Source organism: Microtus oregoni, unplaced genomic scaffold (assembly GCF_018167655.1).
Source record: "Microtus oregoni isolate MIOR12 unplaced genomic scaffold, Mior012 000001F_ref0000356, whole genome shotgun sequence".
Lineage (NCBI taxonomy): Eukaryota > Metazoa > Chordata > Mammalia > Rodentia > Cricetidae > Microtus > Microtus oregoni.
Genome location: NW_024543060.1, coordinates 5,269,813 through 5,291,721, shown reverse-complemented (window position 1 = coordinate 5,291,721; position 21,909 = coordinate 5,269,813). Strand labels below are relative to the sequence as shown.

At 46.5% G+C, this 21,909-nt stretch overlaps 1 protein-coding gene across 1 annotated transcript in view; it reads right to left on the bottom strand.

The window, feature by feature from the left end:
- The window catches only part of Nuggc (nuclear GTPase, germinal center associated), a 40,090-nt gene extending 22,581 nt beyond the window's left edge, over positions 1 to 17,509 (bottom strand). The window contains exons 1-9 of the mRNA XM_041667710.1: positions 17,371 to 17,509; positions 13,720 to 13,824; positions 13,079 to 13,187; positions 12,144 to 12,366; positions 10,859 to 11,089; positions 8,411 to 8,620; positions 4,424 to 4,599; positions 3,155 to 3,173; positions 2,370 to 2,459 (exon numbers count right to left, since the gene is read on the bottom strand). Coding sequence (XP_041523644.1) covers positions 2,370 to 2,459; positions 3,155 to 3,173; positions 4,424 to 4,599; positions 8,411 to 8,620; positions 10,859 to 11,089; positions 12,144 to 12,366; positions 13,079 to 13,187; positions 13,720 to 13,824; positions 17,371 to 17,509 — 1,302 coding nt within the window. The remainder of the gene's footprint in view (positions 1 to 2,369; positions 2,460 to 3,154; positions 3,174 to 4,423; positions 4,600 to 8,410; positions 8,621 to 10,858; positions 11,090 to 12,143; positions 12,367 to 13,078; positions 13,188 to 13,719; positions 13,825 to 17,370) is intronic.
- Positions 17,510 to 21,909: the final 4,400 nt, after the last annotated feature.

Below are 21,909 nucleotides of genomic sequence, written 5' to 3'. Positions count from 1 at the left end.
TCCAGAAGACTGCTTCTTCAAACAGGAGGGAGGTGTGTGCACAGTAGTGTGTGTGTGTGAGAGTGTGAGAGAGCGAGAGCGAGAGAGAGAGAGAGAGAGAGAGAGAGAGAATCCCTCCTCTTTTTTCAGCAGCCCAGTTTGAACAAGAGCAGGCAGATGCACCACAGTCCTGTCTCTCTCACAATCTCTCCACTGAAGAATGCTCAAGGCAACCCTCTAACCTGTCCCTAGCAATTTTTTTGTTGAGGTTTTATTTATTTTTATTTTATATATTTTATATGTGGGTTCTTTGCCTGCCTGTGTACCACATTCATACAGTGTTTACACGGGTCAGGAAAGGGTATTGGGTCTCCTTAGATTGGAGTTACAGGTGGTGGTTAGCCACCATTTGGATGCTTGTCCCTAGCAAATTTTTTGTCCTTAAAACCTTCTCTGCCACGTTGAAAGAGTTGTATGCTCTTCTTTCCCAAATCTCTTCTCCCCGGGCCCTTCTCACTTCTCTCACCTTCTCCCAACACTCATTGCTAAGCCCTGCATCCTATCTTCTCTGGAGACTTTGCCAAACTTTTTTTCTAATTCTGATTTCTATTACTTAAAATCTACTGGCCTGTAGCAAAAAAAAAAAAAAAATGACTACCTTTTATTCAACTTCAGCCTCATATTTTCAAGGAGTAAGATGAAATCTGCTCCAAAGGCATATAGTACAAATGAAGGTTTAACAAATGAAGGTTCAAAGTGGTTGGAGAACTGGTCCATCACTTTGCCATCAGTGGGGATCTCCATGGATTGCAGACTCCAAAGAACTTGCACTCAACACCAAGAACCACGGCAACCCTGTACCCTGGCACACTGCTGCTCAGATCCCAACTCATGCAAATCAATTTGCCACATTTGTTAGCAATAAACATAGCTGTGAATTGAGCACAGAAGTACTATGGCTTTCCACTTCCTGAGATAATCTGATTAGGACCTCATAAAATGCATGTTTCTTTCATGCCAGCAGGAACAGTGCGAGAGATTAAGAACAGCTTTGCCTAGTTACCGCCTCATGGAAACTGGCATCCAGTTGTTCAGCGGAAGACTTCAGCTCATGCAGGAGGCCTGCTCATCCAGAGCTGGTAACACAAGCTTTGGCATCTCTGGTTCTACATGGCACAATATGCATTTTCTGCTTTCGTGTTGTGGAAGTCAAGACAAAGCTATTGGTTAAACTGGACAGAAGCCAAGTGTTGCCATTGACAGTGGAACTGAGGATTTCATTTGGGCGGACCCACAACACCTATGGCAGTATACATCCTCTGGCCCATCATTTGTGCTGTGATGGTCAGAATTAATCTTCAAATAGATTTCTGTTTTAGAGATATATGAGATTATTGGGATAAGCTTATGGCTCACTATTTTATTGATAAAGCAGTAAAAATAATTTAAGAAAAAAAACTAAGTTTCTTATAGGATAATTATTGTGCCTCCAGCTTTACTGCATGATTTGTCAAACATGGCCACCTGTTGCAGTTGTATTCTTGCCTCTGCTCCATGGACCCCTGTCCTAAAGACGATTTCTCTCTCTCTCTCTCTCTCTCTCTCTCTCTCTCTCTCTCTCTCTCTCTCTCTCTCGTGTGTGTATGTGTGTGGTATATACATGTATATGGGAGGTGTGCTATCAGTGCATATGTATATTGAGGCTGGAGGTTAACATGGACTTTCTTCTCTCTTGCTGTCCACCTGTTTTTGAAGGCAGGGTCTCTCACTGAACCTGGAGATTACTGTCTCAGCTAGACTAGCTGACCAGCAAGCCCCTGAGAGCTGCCTGTTTGGCCTACACTAGAGCTGCCTGCAGCTATATCAGCTTTGATATGAATGTCGGGGAGCCAAACTCAGTCTCCTCCTCAAGCTTGCGGAGCGGTGTTTGACGACTGAGCCATCTTCCCAGCCTAAGACTACTGGGTTTTTTATTTTTCAGTTATTCCCAAGAATCTGGGAATTTTCCCCAAACCTTTCCCTAGTATCCTCTTCCTACTGCCAATGGTACTTGGAAACCTGTTCCCATAGAGCTGGCTCCCTGGGAAGCACCCACACACTATACTTAGCCCTGACTTTCCCTGGAGACAATATCTATCTTCATTGACTCATTCCAGTAATCACGAGGGACACAGCACTAGCTCCCCATTTTACAGACAAGAAAGGAGAGGCACAAAGAGGTACTATAACATGCCTAAGGTCACAGAGGTATCAAGCAGCAGGACTTACTTTTGTCTAACTTGTCTACTCCAAAGCTTTGAACCTTGCTACCACAGAGGACCAAATGAACATCTGTTTCTCAGTAGCTGAGGACAGAGAAGCAGAAAAACACAGCACAACTGCAAACTCACCTTCAATTTCTCCTTGAGAATTCTAGTCCTTTGTAGTTTGATTACTTCATTTCTTTGCAAAACAGCCTCTCTCTGACTCTGTATAGCTTGCTGGGTTAAGAAAAAAAAAAATACAGCAGCCAGAGGCTAGGGTTATGGGCAGTGGTGAGGTGATCAGCGCATGTTATTTTAGCTGTCTTTGTTTGGCCCAGAAACTCGGGTATTCACATGTTAGGATAATGTACTACCAATCACAAAAGACATTATTTAAAAAACACTATTGGTCCAGACTGGGGTGGACCTTTAGTCCTTTAGATTCGCCTTTAGTCCCAGCACTCAGGAGGCAGAGGCAGGCGAATCTCTGTGAGTTCAAGACCAGCCTGGTCTACAGACTGAGTTCTATCACAGTCAGCGCTACACAGAGGAAACCCTGTCTCAAAAACAAAACAGTATCAACAAAATTACTGGTCCAGATGCTGAAGAGATAGATATCTCAGTGATGGAGAGCACCTGCTGTTCTTTCAGATGCCCTGAGTGTGGTTCCTAGCATCTGTTTCTGTGGACCACAACTGCCTGTAATTCCAGCTCCTGGGATCCATCCCTCTTCCAGTCTCCACAGGATCTTCACTTACATAGCACATGCATGCACACACTTGCACACATTCATACACACTAACACTACACACACATTCTCTCTCTCTCTCTCTCTCTCTCTCTCTCTCTCTCTCTCACACACACACACACACACACACACATACATAATTAATAACAAAAATAGATGTTTTTAATGACTGGTCCATACTTACATTTCCAATATTTCTTTCCCTAAAATGAAATAAGAAAAAAAATGTAACAATGACTAAACTTATTTTGCATTTTCAAAATTTCCAACTTTGCCGGAAAGCAGCACAGACAAACAAACGTGTCCCTGTCTTTGTATAAGCTCTTTTTGGCTCAACCCTCCCTCTACCACCACCCCTCCTCTTCTAGTATCTTGGAAAGAGAGCCTTTATTTCCCAATGGTAAGCAATGTCCTGTAAATGCACTCCCTTTCCCAGGAAGAGGGTGGCCCTCTCAGTTTGAGTTCCCATGGTACTGGGCTTGTCCCTCTTTTAGACAGTGGTCTTAGAAATGAGGCAATCCTCAGTGCCCATCAGATTTAATGATGCCCAGTTTCAACGTTGGCCCTGGAAAAGTGAGCTTCAGACGTTCTGTGGTGGTGAGCAGGGCAGGATAAATTGCAGGGGTGAGGAATGAAGCTAGAATTCTGACCTAGACCGTAAGAGGAAAAATTTTAGAGAAAACAGCCAGGCTTGAGTTTTGGTGACCCTGGGAGGAATGTGGAGGGGACATGTGATGAGTTCCAGAGACTGCAGAAAATTTCCAATGGCCCAGTAACACTGACATTGTATCTTGTGACCTCATGCTGTGTGCTCAACACAGCCTGTTTGTATTTGTTCTGCTGGTTCATTTTTTTACTCAACGGTATCCCAAGGTGGAAGGGAAGTCCCACCTCTCCCTAGTAACTGGGGGACAGAGTCACATGGAAACGAAGACATCTATTATTAATTTCCACCAAGCTCTCCAACCCAATATCTCTAATACAGATCTGTCATTCCTAGTCATTAGATTGGTACTCTAAAACCTTTGGGCCAAATTTTTAAGTTTTAAGTTTAAAAACCTTAAGTAAACAATACTGAGGCGAAATCTGACACTTGAAAGTTACAGCAGGCTGGATATGGTATGTTCCTCTGAGTAGCAGGAAACCTACATTTCCATGTCCCTAGGATCAGGAAGCACTCTTTCTATACTGTGCATGTGCGTGGTACCTCAGAGTTTCCGTAGAGAACAGTGGCTTAGCACACAACTGCCCCAGGAGTGCCACATGCCTGAGACTTTTGAGCAAACCCACCCAGACATCTTGACATCTCAACTAGTCACACAGACTTCTCTTTCATCCCCAAGAGTCACTTGGTGAAGCCTGAGGTGACATTATATTGTTTTTTCACAGCCAGGACCCAGGAAAGAAAGTCCAGGGCCAGATGAGCCACAACATTGCCAGCTCAGCACAATACCTGAGATACTCCCGCAAGTGGAGTTTGTCAGTCTTGGTGACCACCAGGGCGATGTCCCTGCAGAAGCCACGCTGGCAGGCTTTGATGCTCTCATTCAGAAGGTCCTCGTGGGCCTTTCCTCCTGAAACCCGCTCTACATCGCTGATCACCCAGATCACAGAACACTTATCAACGGTCTGCAGGACAAGGGTCAGAAGGTGGACAGCATCTCAGTGGTAGAGCCTGCAGTTCAGTGATGGAGCTTTCCCGCTGCCTTCTCCACCCCTGCCCCTCACTCAGGGCTCCTACTCCACTCTCTGCACCAGCCAAGGAAGCAGCTCGTGGATACTCATGTGTGCCTCCATTTGTCTTTTAGGGCCCTGGACTGGATTAGCACCGATGAGCAGACCCCCTCTCCTGGACATCCTACACACCTCAACTCCCTACCACAGCTCCTCTCCGACTGTTCAGGGCAGTTCTAGAGGGAAGGGGACCTCTGTGCCTTGCATCTTAGAGTCCACAGAACCTCAAGCACTTGGCCCACCAGAAACCCCCAGCTTCCTGAAGAATGATTGACAGAGTTCTAAAGATCAGTGCTCTGGGCCCAGACCCATCGGTCACATGTGTCGCCTCACAGGAGGGCTCTTCAAAACTTCCTTTGCTCACCTAGCAAGAAGCTAAACGCCCGATAATTCATGTTCCAAAGGCCAACAAACATGGCATTAGTAGCCCCAGCACTGCTCCTTAAATGCTCATCTTTGAGTGACAGTTATGCATGGCCCTGTGACATGATTCTCACTGTATTGTCTGTCTTATCTCTGTATATGCAAAATGCTGACCTCAATCAGAAACCAAGCTGACTCTCAGTTTTTCAACACAATAAGTTGCACATAAAGAAAGGTATGACTATTTTGTGACTTGAGAATTATTACTTTCATTATTCTGACACATACCAATTGTGTTAACCCCGAGGATGCCTGGAAATACCTGAAGATATTTTTAAAGAATGTTTTTATTTGCATGCATGTATATGTACGCGCGTGCGCGCGCGTGTGTGTGTGTGTGTGTTGTGTGTACGAGTGCCTACAGAAGCAAGAGGAGAGTGTACACTTCTCTGGAGCTGAACTTACAATCAGTTGTGACCTGGAGGCTGACAACTGAATTCTGGTCCTCTGCAAGAGCAGCGGTAAGTGCTCTTAGCCACTGAACCATCTCCCCAGCCCCTCTAAAGATATTTTTAATTGTTACAATTTGAGATGCTTACAGATAAAGGCTAAATATCTTACAATGCCCAGACGACCTTCCGATAACAAAGAATTATCTGGCTCCAAACGTTACAAGGTCAAGAGATCTTTAGTTAACAGCAGTGAGTTTCAAAACAGTTTTCTCTAAGGCCACACAGCTGATGAGCGGCAGAATTTGGGGTTAGGTTAACTTTCTAACTGGCCTGCTGTGACCCCTGTGCACTGTACCCACTGGTCCAAGGCATCCCTTTGGTGAAAAGGCAGCCCCAGCATCTTCCCCTTCCTCAGACTCTAGTTCATAGCAAATGCCTTTGAAGGGACCAGGGTGCTTGTTTAAACACAGAACTGCTCTGATTGCATCAGGAGGGGAAGACCTGGTGACATCAATTGCTTATGCCTCCCACCTCTCTCTGACCCTGATGTGGGATTCCCCTCTGTATGCTGTGAATACGATTGGTTAATAAAGAAAGCTGGCTTGAGCCTATGGCGGGGAGGAGCAGAGGGAGGCAGGGAAGATGAAACTAAATGCTGGGAGAAAGAAGGGCGGAGTCAAAGAGAAGTCATATAGCCACGATGGAGACAGACGCCAGAACTTTGGCCAGTAAGCCACAGCCACGTGGTAATACACAAATTAATAGAAATGGGTTAAATTAATATGTAAGAGTTAGCCAATAAGAAGCTAGAGCCAATGGGCCAAGCCATGTTTTAAATAATATAGTTTCTGTGTGGTTAATTTGGTTCTGGGCAGCCAGGACAAACAAGTGGCCTCCTTCAACATGACCCCAAGTCCTTTCGTTCCATAGATCATAGTTTAAAGAATATGTGCCCTCTAAAGAGAAGAAACTAGGTCCAGGGGAGTAAAGGAGCCACACACATCTGGACCCTGACCCTCATCTCTTTGGAATGGACCCACATTTAGACACCAATGTAAAAATGCTTGCTGCCTTCCCCTCCTGGTTCTTCCTAGGAAGAAGGTGCTGTCAGTTACTTCCTGTGAAAAGCTGTAAAAAAACCTCAGGAATGCAGGGCGGAGGGTCCAGGCAGAGCACTCTAGGAACCAGCCTGACCCTCTAGCCAGCCTCCTCAGAGCGTGATCCAGGCCACATCTGCTGGCTTTGATAAACAGCCCAGTATATCCAAACTGGCTGCAGCCGTGTTCCATCCAAGGGAAGAGCCAGCCCCTCCTTAGCTGTCACTCTCTGCTTGGCCTGAAACTAACTGAGGGTTTAGGGCTAAGACTAGTGAGAAACTAAAGTTCACATGGCCAGTCCTGAGCCACTGACCAGAGTGAAGGACACGGACTACCTCGTCCTAAAGGAGAGGAAAAAAGGACGGGGATGGGGAGGATAGAGCCCTGTGGATCAGCTAAGAAACCTGATATCACCCAATCTTGTCACCGGCTAGCCTTGGACAAGGAACTCTGTCCCCGGCTAGTCGTGGACAAGGGACTCTGTCCCCAGCTAGTCTTGGACAAGGGACTCTGTCACCAGCTAGCCTTAGACAAGGGACTTTGTCCCCAGCTAGCCTTGGACAAGGGACTCCATCACCAGCTAGCCTTGGACAAGGGACTCCATCACCGGCTAGCCTTGGACAAGGGACTCTGTTTTCTGAACTTTCACGGCTTCAGCTATAGAATCTGGCTCTGTTCACTGTCAGAGCTGTAAGAGTTATTCATAATAGTAGCCCTGCTACTAACAGTGACAAGACATCATCCATCCCTGTCCCCGTCTATCTGGGGTCCTGTGTTCCCCCATCCCTGTCCCCATCTATCTGAGGTCCTATGTTTTACACACACACACACACACACACACACACACACACACACACACACACACTTTCTCTTTCTTTAGAGAATGGTCTGTCTGTTCTTTTCCTTCCAGTTTCTTGAAAAGCCTAACCCAGAAACAGCAGGATGAAGGTAGACAGCTCCAGGCATGCTTTCGGCCATTTCCCTCCTCCACACCCACCATGACCCTCCCTCTGTCAAAGAGCATCATCCTTCCCTGCCTTGCCAATAGAGAGTCAGACTCTCGGTTCTTGAGTGACTGACTTCTGTACCTTGAACCCCCGCCCTGTTATGATTTGGATGGGAGATGCCTCCCACAGGCTCATGTGTTTGAACGCTTGGTTCCAGCTGATGGTGCTATTTGGGAGAAGTTAGGGATCCTTTCTGATAGCTCAGCCCCACTTTCTGGTCTCTCTCTCTCTCTCTCTCTCTCTCTCTCTCTCTCTCTCTTGTTCTCACCCGCTCTCTCACATGACCGCATGTCTGCCTATCTCTGCCTCTCTTTCCTAAGTGAGGACGGAATGAGATCACTCTGCTTCCTGATTGTCATGCAGACCCTGTGCCCCGGCCACCATTCTTTCTCCCCATGGTGGGCTGTACCACCTCTGGAACCGTAGCCAACAAAACAGATCCTTTCCCCCTAAGTTGCTCTTTGTCAGGACACTCTATTGCAGCAGGAGAAAAGTAACACAGCCTTCTTTGTGCTCATGGCCTCCTTGTCCCCTTACTTTGCTTCCCTAGGCCTCTCTGTTGCTGCCCTTCTCGTCCGTCATACACTCTTGTCCCGGCTACACACACCTCTGCAATCCCTTCTCCCCCAGCTTCTGTGGCCATCCACATGCAGCCCCTATTCAACACTGGAATACAGAAAAATGAAAGAATTTGATGTCAACAAGTTCACAAAATCCCAACTTGTTTCTCTGAAGGGGTGGAGGAATAGAGAGAAGAAAGATAAACCCCGTGGGGAAAAAAAATCACCTTTTTCCACATCTCATCCCTCTTGCTGTTGAAGTCGCCTGTGCCTGGAATGTCCACCAGGACAACCCCTTCTGGAATCAGGGCAGATTTGGGAAGAATCACTTCCACGTATTTGATCAAGGGCCATATTTGTGTTTCAGCTGATCCTCCATCCCAGTTGCTCCTCTGAGTGCGGATGTAAGGGTCCAGTTTGACAGATAGCTCTCCTGCCTGAAGAGAAACGACAGGTTGCACGGACCAAGCATGCTGAGGGCTCTTTATCCTGGCTGTGATGCAGAGTGAGTGAAGGGATGCTGAGGGACAGTGAGAAGTCCTCAGACAACAGACACCAGGAAGCACAGAATGGTCTCCTCAAGGACCTGTGAGCCTGTGAAGACTCCGGAGACCAGCAAGTTCAAGTTCCTTAACATAGTTGGGGCTGGAGAGGTGGCTCAGTGGATAAGAGAACTTGCTGCCCAATCAGAGTTCCAGACTTCAGATCCCAGCATCCATACTGGGCAGCTCAAAGCTGTCCATAACTCCAGCTCCAAGGAATCCCTGTCTCTGTGTCTCTGTTTTTGTCTCTGTCTCTCTCTCTCTCTCTCTCTCTCTCTCTCTCACACACACACACACACACACAGAGAGAGAGAGAGAGAGAGAGAGAGAGAGAGAGAAATAAAACAAAATAAAAGAAGTAAATATTTAGAACTCAGTGGGGCTGGAAATGTAGCTCAACTTATGGAGCGCTGGCCTAGCGAGCAGAAAGCCCTGGGTTTGGTCGCAGCACTGCATAACCTGGTATGGTGGTTACAGGAGACAGGAGGACCAAGAGTTCAAGAGCATCTTTGGCTACACAGTGAGTTTAAGGCAGTTCAGAATATAAAAAACCAGCCCAACACAACTAGGAGAGGACTCCAGAACAGTTATAGGATGCTAAATTTATCTCCCAGATTCCATTTGCTTCTAAAATTGATGCAGTTTTCTAAATTTTGCTTAGAGCATATTTTCTCCACATGGCGAAAGGCAACTGTGAAGAATTTAGTTCCTGGAAGTCTCATGTATAATTATAGAAAATCAATCATGACCTAATGATCATATTTTACAAATTAAAGATTGATCAGAGATTTGATCTTTAAGAAAATTTTTAAAAAATTTCCAAGTAGATATACATAAATATATACAAATAAATCCTTCCTCCCTGCCCCCATGTGTATGTGTATACATGTGTGTGTGTTTGTGTGCACACTTGATATATATGCTTTTCCAGAATATTTCAATAACAGTGAGTGAGATTGGGGGAAGAGGAGGTTTCCAGTCTACTGTTCCTACTTAGATACATCAGGACAGTAAGTCTCAACTGGTGCTTTCAGAGAGCAGAAAAGCTAGGATCCATGGTGGCTATTGTTGATCAATGTCTATGGAAAGGCCCAGAAAGAAAGCAAGAGAGAATGACACATACATGTAAGTTCACACATAAGCATGCCTCAGGGCAAACGTGGAAGTCAGAGGACAACTTGCAGGAACCAGTTCTCTCCTCCCACTCTGTGGGTCTCGGGGATCAAATTCAGGTTGTCCGGCTTGACGGCCAGTACCTTCACCTGCTGAGCCATGTCACTTGGCCCACTGTGGGAAACCTAGGTTCTTTAATGTACAATGTTTATAGGTTGGGTGTTGGTTTCACAGATAGTTTGTCTTAATATAGATTCTGAATCTCAGCGTAATAGAACGTATGCCAATGCTGAAATTGGATGGGCATCTCAGGCTTCATCATGCCAGCCTGGTCTGTTTGGGGAGCCAAGGCAGTGAGGTTGATCTAATCAGGGCAAGTCAGATTGTTGCCTTCCTTAGCTAAGGAGAGCCACTCAGCCCAGTTCTGAACAATGAAATCCACACGCAAAGTTAACAATGGTGTTTCTGGGACTGCTTCCACTTCCTGAAATGGGAGATGTGTTTGTTGCCAACATGCATCTGCTTCTTTCCATGAGACAAGCTGCAACAGCTGGCATTTCAGCAGCAACCTTATGACTAAGAGGCCACAAGCACCATGGAAGGCCAAGGAGACCACAGAGACGTTGAATCTGACAAAGCTGAGTTACTGAACCGATCTAAGACCCTATTGCCTCCTAACAAATAAACTTCATATGCTCAAGTCTTTGTATATATTTATAGTATACTATATATGATATAATATAATATATAATGAATACATATATACTCATTTTCACTCAAAGTCATCCCAAATTAATCCTCATCTGACTGTAGTCTTTTCTGAGCATAAAAACTTCATTTGGAAATCAAAGTTTACCATCTATAGGCATAAATAATGAAAGATAATTGGATGATATCTAATTCTGATTTGGGTAACACTTTATTTCCAATAAAAACCACTGTACCTTAGACAATTCCCTTTGATTTATTCAATTGTTATATTTAAGACTAATAATAAAGAAAAATAAATCTTGACATTACCTCCTCTGCCTTAAGAGTGATGGTTCTGGAGGTCGGAATCCTCACTCTGGGCTTCGTCCTTAGCAAATCCTCATAGGGCCTCTGTTCTGCCCCACGGCCATACAGCATCTGTAGTTTCTCGGCCGCTTCTTCTGCTGCATCATCCCTGGCCCACATATCTGCGTCTTCTTCCCTGGGCCCCTCTGCCCTGTGCAGGAGCGTAGTCAAGTCCTTCAGTTCTGCCTTCCACTCCTGCCAAGGCAGAGCAAGCCACACTGCTCATGACAGACTTGGGGGAGGGGTGGTAACAAGGGGAAGGGCAGAGCCCCAGGCCCTGATGGGGGGCAGAGGTTGAGAACAGAACCCTAAGTCAGCTACCCTAACTGGTCCAGTAAATGGTTGGCTTCATCAGTTTGATACGGTCTAGGGTTATCTGAGACAAGGTCAAAGGAGGAACCGTCTCACTCACATCGGTCTGTGGCCATGTCTGTGAGGGACTGTCTTGATTTTCTGAATAACGGAAGAAAGTCAAGTCAAGTGTGTGTGATGCCATTTCAGGGCAAATGGTCCTGAGCTACACAAAAAGCAAGCTGAGGATGAGCATGGGAGCCAGCCAGGGAGCGAGCCAACAGGCGGCAGTGCTCCATGGCTTCTGTCTTTGAATTTCTGCTCTGACTTCCCCCAGTGACAGACTGTGACCTGGAAGCACAAGCCAAATAAACCCTTTCCTCCCCACAGTTAGTCTTTGCCATGATGTTTGTCACAGAAACAGAAAAGAAATGAGAACAATGAACATGCAGGGGCTTAAAGAGGGGCATGGCTGACCCAAGGCCCTGGGCCAGAACCCCCATCTCACCCTGCAGAATATTTTCGCTGAAATAGGTTTCATCAGATGAATGTTCTATAGTAATTTGTGTGTGTGCATACACATGTTTCATGAAGGCAGGGCTTGACATCAGATGTTCTCCTCAATCACTTCTCCACCGTATTTGTCTGTTTGTTTGAGACAGCATCTCTCAGTGAACTGGAAGCTCACCAATTCAGCTGGCTGGCAAGTGCCGGTCATTATCTTTGTCCCCCTGGCTTTTTACTGTCCTCACCTGGCTTTTTACTCTCCACAGATGCTGACGGTCCAAACTTAAGTGTTTGTGCTTACCCGGCAAGCACTTTACCAACTGAGCTATCTCCCCAGTCCCTGTGCGGCAGTTATAATGATATAATTGCAATCTCTGGTAGTGTCGAGAGAAAAACTTCATGGAAGAAAGGAAAAGAAGAGTCATGAGAGACGGGGGGCAGGCTGGCCTACCTGATCAGACAGAAGGTGTATTTTGGCCTCATACTGTTCACAGCAGCCAGAGCTCACTTGGACGATGCATGATGTGCAAATGCTTTCTCCAGACACTGGTAGAAACATGGCTTGCTGGATGAGGGCATTGATCAGAGAGCTCTTGCCGGCTCCAGTGCTTCCCAGGAACCCTACGTAGATCGGCTCCAGCGGTGGTTTTTCAATCAAGGCAAGAAGCCGGTTTCTGCATCCATTTCAGAGTGCACAGGAGTATGAGAAGAAGCACACCAAAACAGAATGCAAAGAAACTAAGGTCCGATCCTGGGCAATTCACTATATCCTTCCTTTCTTTGACGAAGGGGTAATACTGCTTCCTACTTTCTACATAGACTTGGGCTGGGGAGCAAACAGGACTAGGTAAAAATGCTTGGTAAAGAGAATTCTCCACAAACGTTATACTGTCTACATAGATGTGAGAGACATCCTTGTTTGTGTTCCATGTTCTCGTCTCTAATAAAACCCACGCAGAAAAGTCTGAGGAGCGACCCGGAGTCCTGTGAGCAAGGTCAACTATGTCACTGACTTGACTGAGGACCTTTGAGCCAACTCTGTACGGACAGTTGATGAATTCAGTGACACAGAGTTTGGCTGGGTTTGGAGCATTTCCCCTTATCCACAGTGTGACTTTGCTCCATGGCTTGGTCTCTCTGAGCATCAGTTTCAGTAAAAAATGGAACAATCACAGGAGAGTAGCTGACAACAGTGGTCACACAACAAATGGTTCCTGTCAGTGCCTAAAAACAAAACAAAACCCCCAAACAATATAGCCCGAAAGAAAGCCTCCAGCCGTAGGAATTGTTTCCTGCCCTTTTGTGCTGTTTCTAACTGAGAGCACTTTCTCTTTCTCCTGGTGGGGGGTATGGCATCGGATTGGAGGGTGCAGGTTCCAGACTCACATGAGATACTTGAGTCCACTGGGAATGCTGTCCTCCAGGAAGACAGACTGAATCATTTTCTGATAAGTGTTGCTCAAAATCCTCCTGGTCCGAGACTCCAATTTTTCATCTGGAATCAATAGGAATGGGTTATCTGGGAGTGTACCTGGCAGAGAAAGAATGCCAGGTCCCCAGAGGAGGCTACTGAATACTGCAGAAAAGGAAGAGATCTCAGCAAAATGAGAAGTCAATTAAACCAGCGAGCGAGCTATCTGCCGCTGGAGGTAAGTGCTCGACAGGCCGTGTAGATTCTGATCACCTCCAGAGACTGGCACACTCTGCACTCCCCTTACACTTTTCTGTGTGTTGCCATGGATTTTAGCCCTTCTAGAGTCTTCTCTCCTGTGGATTCTGTATAAATACTCACCAGAGCACCTAGCTAACCATCTCCAGACTGTCTTCTCATTCAGAAAGGCTATTTTGATAACAGAGCAGTCCGGACACAAAGGTTACATATCTCTGTGGAGACGCTAAGGAGCAGGTGCATGTGGAGATGCTCCCTTGCCTTTGGAACTTTCCATCTTTCCCTCCTAGTGTCTGCACCTGTCTGTGAAAGGCAGCATCGTGTTGCCACAGCCACACCAGCCTTTCCCAACACTCACATTCCTTAAGAGCGCTTTGCTCCGCAGAGGGAAACGCTTGGAACTGCTGGTCTCGATGTGACCTGCGTCTTTTCTTCATGGGTTCTTTAAACAGATTACAGTCAACTAGAGATAAACAGAGGATATAGAGAATTACAGGCTGAGGGTGGGCAGGGGATCCTGGCCTCCCTCTGCCAGTGCACACAAGCTGAAGGTCTCAGAGCACCCTGGCTAGCTCTGCCTGCTCTGAGGGGTTGGTTGTCTCAATTTAAAACCTAATTCTCAGGGTCACTGCATCTGTTGTGCCTTAGATAGGTTACTTTTGTGTTACCTGTGATAAAAATATCCTGACAAAAAGCACCCAAGGAAGGAAGGATTTATTTTGGCTCTTGTGACAGGAGCACAAGACAACCGGTCATGTAATATCGGCAGTCAGGAAGTAGGGAGTAAATGTATACACAGCTCACTGTTGCCGTCCTATTCAGTCTGGGACCCTGGCATATGGGCCAGTGCCACCCACATTAGGGTGGGTCTCCCCTCGTATTCAGCCCAGGACCCTGGCATATGGGCCAGTGCCACCCACGTTAGGGTGGGTCTCACCTCAATTAACCCAACCTAGGAGCCCCTCACAGACACGCTCTTAGGCTCGTCTCCACATGATTCTGGGTCCTAGCAATCTCTCTCTCTCTCTCTCTCTCTCTCTCTCTCTCTCTCTCTCTCTTTCACACACACACACACACACACACACACACACACACACACACACCATCACGCATCTGGTTCCAACATTCCTCGCCACAGGCAAACGGCTATTTGCATGTCCTCGGAAACCAAAGTAGCTAGATATGGTCCGCCAAGTTTAAGCCTTAGGAAATTTACAGGGATCAGACAGGCCTTTCAGACTTCCATCAGAAACAGAACAGAGGGGAAAGCAAATAGGTAACCATAGCAAATGTCTTCTGCTAAGCCGCTGAGTCCTTCCTCATCTGTAAACCAAAAGGCTGGTCAATTAGAAGCACTGACACAGTGTGAGGGGTTCCATACCCAGTGGATGCCTTCCAGCTGGGCCTGGGGGTACATGACTGTACCCCCAGCTACTCAGGAGGCTGAGGCAGGGAGATCCTGGCATCTAGACCGGCCTGGGACACCTACTAAGAGCTTATCTCAAAATGAAGGTTAAAATCAGGATTGGGTCTACAGAGCTAGTTCCAGGACAGGCTCCAAAGCTACAGAGAAACCCTGTCTCGAAAAACCAAAAAAAAAAAAAAAATAAAAAAAAATAAATCAGGATTGGGAGGTGGCCTAGCAAGTAAAGTACTTATGGAACAGCATGAGGTCCAGAGTGCAGCTGCCAAAACCTACGTAAAAACTATGCCGGACCAGCTTCAATCCCAGCATGGTGGAGGCAGAGACACGCAGATCTCTGGAGCTCCACGATCCTAACCCAGTGCTTCTAGGGCTTGCTGATTGTCAGCCTAGCTTAACTGGTAAGCTCCAGGTTCAGTAAGAGACTCTGTCTCAAAAAAAAAAAGGTGGAATACAATCACAATACATTATATGTGTGCATGAAATTGAAGATAACAATGCTCTAAACTAAAAAGTGACAATGGTGTCACAGGCCTATAAAGATGCTGGAATAAAGTCTGTTAAATGGTACAAACAGTCAAATTGTATACTGTGTAAATTTTTTGTCAATAAAGATTTTTATAAAACTTAAAAAAAATAAGGTGAACAGCAGCTGAAGAAAACAGCCTACATTTAACTCTGACTTCCATATGTAGTCAAGCATGTGCACACCCACCCACATGCACGTGTGCCCACATATAAATACAAACACACATGAACACATGGACATGCATACACCATTCATACATACACAGTTGAAAATTAAAAAGGGAGATGGGAATAACTCAGTGGTATCGATTACTTAACTAACACGCATGAAGTCCTGGGTTCAACCTCAATACCACAAAAGGATAAAATAAAATAGACTATAAAAAATAAAAGATGTCTTTGGTTAATAAATTGGAGAATCACCCCCCTGCCCCATGCTTCTTCACCTACAGACATTAGCAGCAGCTTCCTTAAGCAGGAGAAAATAGAAATCAGGAGATCTTTGAAGTCTGCAGGAGTCATTCATTCCCTTACATGAGGATTTGATTATGAGGTGGAAGGCTGGTAGGGGCCCTAAGCCTAAGGAAGGCTGTGCTTTAGATTTGGAGAACACACCTCATTAGTGTTGCCTGGCTAGAAAGGGGGAACAGCTTGGTCTCTGGGGCAAAAGTTGCTGCAAATGATCCTAACCCAGCGCACCTAGGGCTTGCCCAGGGAAATAGCCATGGAGGGACCTGGAACACCTGGTCCCAAGAGATGCCACTCTGAGCTCATGTGAAGAGCGGATATAAGGCCCCAATGCTGAGTGTGGCCTAAGCAGGTCAAGTTCACCGACGGACTGATGAGGCACTTCAGTGGGGACCTAGGGTAGCAGCCTGAGCAGAAGCCCCAGCTTGCATCACTGGGCTCCAGATGTGGGTCTCCCACACATCACACACAGCCTTCCAGCACCACCTCTTCAGTCTTGCATCTCCCAGAGCAGATTCTGCTCCCTTCTGGAGACAGCTCATACGCCACAGAAGGTTCCAGGGCAGAGCCACACATGTGCCAAAGCTTGAGCGGATGACACCTCATGCTTCTGCTGTGACAGATGAAAAGCTTGTTCACTAGATCCTTCTGTCCCGGGAAGTGACTGATCTCAACTGCAAGCATGCATCCTGGCTCAGCTTCAGCACCACAGAGCTAAATACCAAGGAGCTGCTGGCTCTGTGGCTTCAGCCAGAGAGGAAGAGGCAGAAAAGAAAAGAACATGTTATTCAAAGGCCTGGGCCAGTTGTAGGCCAAACACTAAAGATCAGGAAGCAGCTCAGAATGCCAGGATGCATGCATAGCCATCTGCAAAATAATACAGAAGAATGTCTACTTTGTAACTCAGGTACTCTTGTGTGAACAATGTTCATGCAGTCTCTAAGCCATATGCATCAAACAAGGAATAAACCCATCTATCGAGAGCCCTCATTTCAACTTTGTAAGACTCGGCAATTCATCTGATATTAGTGGGAGCCTGGGGTAAGAATTCAGATAAAATAACAGGATTATAATTCTTTTCTCAGTTCCAAAAATGAAAAGCCACCTGGAAAGGATAAAATATTCCATCTTTGATTTATATCATGAATGGGTCTATTAAACTGTAGCTGGAGTGGACTGGCCTGAACATGGACCGTGGTTCTTATGCCCTACAATGGCCTGGCCATCCCCTTGTCGTGTTCCAGCTCTATTAAATTATTCTAAGAAAGAGGAAGGGGGTGGATGGAAGGAAGCAGGCAGGGGTGTTGCTTTTGAAAACTGATCCTCAAAAGGTGCAGCTGTATAGTCAACGTGAACCATTGCTAAAACAAAGGATCCCCTCCTTAGCTCTGAGCTCAGCCCAAGGGACCCAGAAGTTGCAGAGATTTTTGCTTGAGTGGCCTGTCAGACTTCATGAGATGGCTGCTATCCACACAGACCTGGAAATATTGGTTCCCTTTCCCTTAAGGGAGCTGTTTCCATAGTGACGAGGAGGATTTTGCTCCTCGGTTCTGAAAACAAGGATGATTTGATATACCCTTGTTCCAGTACCTGGGAGCTGCCCCCTCTGCTTCCTCAAAGAGGCACTCGCTGTGGCCCAAGAGATCTTCCACCAGCCCGCTGAGGCAGGAAGCTTGCCCACACTGACTCCAATGGACTCGTTTTTCAACAAGACACTTCTTAGGCGCATCTCTCCTGTTCTGAGAAAAGCCACCTGCTAGTATTCCAAGGGCCTCACCTTGCTGCCTTAGGTTTCGGAGAGTCCTAGCTTGGGTTCTAGAAACTATTTTTAAGATAGGAATCCTCACACACACAACTGATCATCAAGCAGCTCGCTTTGTTATGAACAGACTACTTCAGTTAATGTTTTTAAAAACTGACAGCTGGTTCTTACTAACTTGCCATTAGAAAACAGCATCCAAATGAAGAGCAAAGAACGCCAGCTGTGGGCACAGTCCCAGTGTTTGAACAGACAGCAGTAGCCAGGCCCTATTTAGGGTCATTTTAGGAGTGTTACCTGAGTGTGGCATCACACCCGCGGAAGCCTCCGTTTCTGCCATTTCCTGCTAAGTCAGTTGCTCCTTTTGTCTGCTTAGGAATACCAGCCTGAAAGGATAGAGAAGAGGTATGTACACATTCAAAGTACAAAAAGCGGCCGGGTGGAGTAACAATCCCACTTCTTGAAAGACTGAAACAAGATAATCACAAGTTAGCCGGGCAGTGGTGGCGCACGCCTTTAATCCCAGCACTCGGGAGGCAGAGACAGGCGGATCTCTGTGAGTTCGAGGCCAGCCTGGTCTACAAGAGCTAGTGCCAGGACAGGCTCCAAAGCTACAGAGAAACCCTGTCTCGAAAAATCAAAAAAAAAAAAAGATATTCACAAGTTCAAGGCCGGCCTGGGCTCCAAAGCAAGACCTTGTGTCTCATTAAAGAATAAAAATACAAGGGCTGGAGAGATGGCTCAGTGGTTAAGAGCATTGCCTGCTCTTCCAAAGGTCATGAGTTCATTTCCCAGCAACCACATGGTGGCTCACAACCATCTGTAATGGGGTCTGGTGCCCTCTTCTGGCCTGCAGGCATACAAACAGACAGAATATTGTATACATAATAAATAAATATTTAAAAAAAAGAATAAAAATACAAGCTTCCAAAAGTGAGAATACATAAATATACTTGTGTTTTATGTCTTCCATTAATTCCAGAGAGCGGGGAGTCTTCTCACATCCTTTGAAACCCTCACTGTGCCTCACGCATCACCCATCGACGTGAGATGCCACCAAGGTCAGTGAGTGATCACTGGCTCTCCATCACACACGTTATCTGGGACGGTTTAATTCAATATTGCCTGAGATCTTCAGAACAACTCATTCTGAAATGAGAATAAGCCTCTGGTGACCAGAGCTATGGACGTCAAATTCTACACATTGCTTTGGGCAAGGTCAGTGCCGCAGGCAGGTGAACTCGAACTTGTGCCAATGACATATATTTCCAGCAAGAGTCAGCTTGAAGCTGGGGTGACTCTATGCCGTTTCTTGGGACTGGAGCTGAGTGGCTGGTTACTGAGCAGGGAAGGAGAGGTCTGGTGACTTGGTCTTATGGACCTTACTCGCCCCACTTCTGCAGGAAGACACCTGACTGGGGGTTGGTTAAATGCAGCCCTGAAGCATGGGGCATCCACAGGAGGAACAGCAGTGTGAAAACATCCGAAGGGAGTGTCAGAGCTGGCCTGTGTCTAGGTCACTGGCAGATAAGCCAGGACATGCGCATGAAGAAGATTCAGGGCCCATGGAGGCTCCGAATGGAGAATACTGAATTGTCGAACATATGTCACCCTGGAGCCCTTCTCTCTGCCCACACAGATGAGAACCCAGGGAATGCTGGGGGAGTACCCAGAGCCCTTACTCTCCACAGCCACTGCGTCTGTGGGGGAGCGCTCAGCTGTGCATCTCAAAACCAGAGCCACCAGCCCCTCTGAAATATGCAAAACCTTCCTGAGGTGTCGGTCTCCACTAGTCTCTGGGGCCCTAGTGAGACAGACTCACCAAATAAGGCAACCTGCACCTTATTTGCACATGACCCCCAAATTAAAATCACAGCTCATCAGCTGAAATGATCTATTCTTAGTTCAGCATACAGATCTGACCGGACTAACCGGCTTTCATGCTTGGTACATGGTGGTCAGATGGGATGGAATGCTGATCGCATGCAAGGTTGGAAGCATGTTAGCTCTCCACTCCCTCTCTCGGGCCCCTCACATCCTCATGGTTCTCCAGGGAAGGAGTCCTGGTGAATGTCCACAAACCTGGCACCCTAGGATGCCCTGACCCTTTGCTTCCCTGTGAACGCCAGAGTGTGTACCTGGAATTTTTTTCTCTAATAAGAATTCCTAATTGTGTCTGAATTCCTAATAATTCCCTTCTCAGGTCCCTGCTGTTCTGTAAATGGCCCAATTATGACAACTTTTCTTTCTTTTCTCTCTCTCCCTTTCTCTTTCTTCCCCCACCCTTTCCCACAGTATCTTTCTATGCAGCTTAGGCCCAGGATAGCCTCCAAAGCCTCCAACTCACAACTCTCTTTCCTCAAACTCTGGAGTGCTGGAATTACATGTATGTACCACTGTGCTCAGCGCAGTAACCATGGTTTGTGTTTCCTCTTCCTTACTGAACTATGAGTTCTACAAGGTTCTCTGATTACTAGAGAAGTCTGAAAAATGGCACCTATGTGTATGACCAGCTGGTAATGGACTCGTCTTCAAATGCTGAGATTCTGAGTTCTCGTTTGATGTGCACAGCAGAAACGCTGGGAGGGGGAATGCTCAAAGTCACATCCCACGAGAGACACAGCGACTTCTGAATTGAAATACTTGGAACTGGAGGGATGGTTCAGCGGTTAAGAGCCCTGGCTGTTCTTGCAGAGGACTAAAGTGGATTCCTACCACCTACATGGTAACTCACAATCATCTGGGCCCAGCAGATGCAACACCCACTTTGGGCCTATGTTTGTAGTGGGCACACACACATAATACACAGGCATGTATATAGGCAAAACACCCATACACGTGAAAATAAATAGATAATTTAAAAATCACTGTTCTAAACACTAAACATACCAAACCACATCAGGACCGAAATGAGTAAGGACAGAAAAGGCAATGAGCCACAGCATGGCCTCTCTTCAGCGAGGCCTATCTGACTCCCAGTACAAAATGAGGAAGTAACAGAGAACCTTACTGTTTTCTAAAGAAGGGTGGGGCAGTGAGCCATCGTCACACAGAACGCTAACCGCTAGCCGTTATTTTGATTTTGTGAATATTGCAGACCAAAGGAAACGTATGATCCCACTGCTGGACAAAATCCTGTGGTTTACCAGGACAATCAGCATTCTAGAATGCAAACTCCAGGAGGAGGAGGACTAGTGAGTCCAAACAAAACCCCAAAGAACAATTGAACCACGGCAAAGGCATCATTACCACACTGACATTGGGCAACATGAACATGCTCAGGCTCTTAGACTTGAAGAAGCCTTAAGGTTCATCTCGAGAAGAAGGACCTTCACTTTCAGAGGGATGCAGGTCGAAGCACATTTTTAAAAGCACACAGAGTGAAGGGAAGAAGTGGGCCTGCTCACTGGATACTGGAATACCAGCAGTGGTTTGGGCTTCTTTCAGGGTCAGGGGAATGTTCAACTGACTTCTTTTACTACATCAACAGAACATGATGTCCAGAAAAATCTGTTGGCACATATATGTCCAGGGTTAGACTGAGTTTAGCTGCATCAGTGCAGACACCAAAACATGAGCCTCTCACCAAAACAGCGGCCAAGTACCAGTTCACAAGGAATTTGTGACTTCTAACCGACATGTAGGGATAATGGAAACTACTTGAAATGGAGTTATAGGAATTTAGGTTTCAGATCCCTTCTGCCAAATTCAAAGACTGTGAGGAAGGGGCCATTTGGTTGACCAACTGAGGCACTACAAAATGGACAGAAATACTCTATAAAGAAAGCAAAAGGAAAACCTCTAAGAGGCTAGCCCATCAATATGGAGCTGAATGCTGTAGTGGCAGAGGCCACCCTGCTTCTAATTCTGCTACCAACCAAAAGAGCCGTGGAGCTGTGGGACATCCCCTAGTCACCTTGCCAACTCTGGGCCTTCGGTTTCCCATCTGTGAGCAGAAGGCATGTTCTCTGGTGTAAACAGATGCTGAAAAGATGGCACCCCTCATCATGAAACCCCACCAGCAGCACAACAGCAATGAGAGCTCCCAAGGAGTGGAGCAGAGCGACTGAGAAGGCCTCAGTGCTGAGTTCACGGTCTTAAAAACAACCATCCTCAGCCAACGCCAGAACACACTGCCCCGCAGAGGGAGGTGATAAGGGTGGGGAAATCGGGTTGGTGTCTGTGAAGAACCAATCCAAAGCAGTCCAACTTATAGACCTGTGCGAGCACAGCTCATTTCAGTTGGGTTTCGGCTGTGTGGCCAGCCCTCGTGGTTTGCTTTTGGGCTTATTTATATTCGCATGCCCTGAGCCCAAGAATGGCATCTTTCAAATGATGCTCTGCAGGTAATGCTAAACATGGGGCAGCTG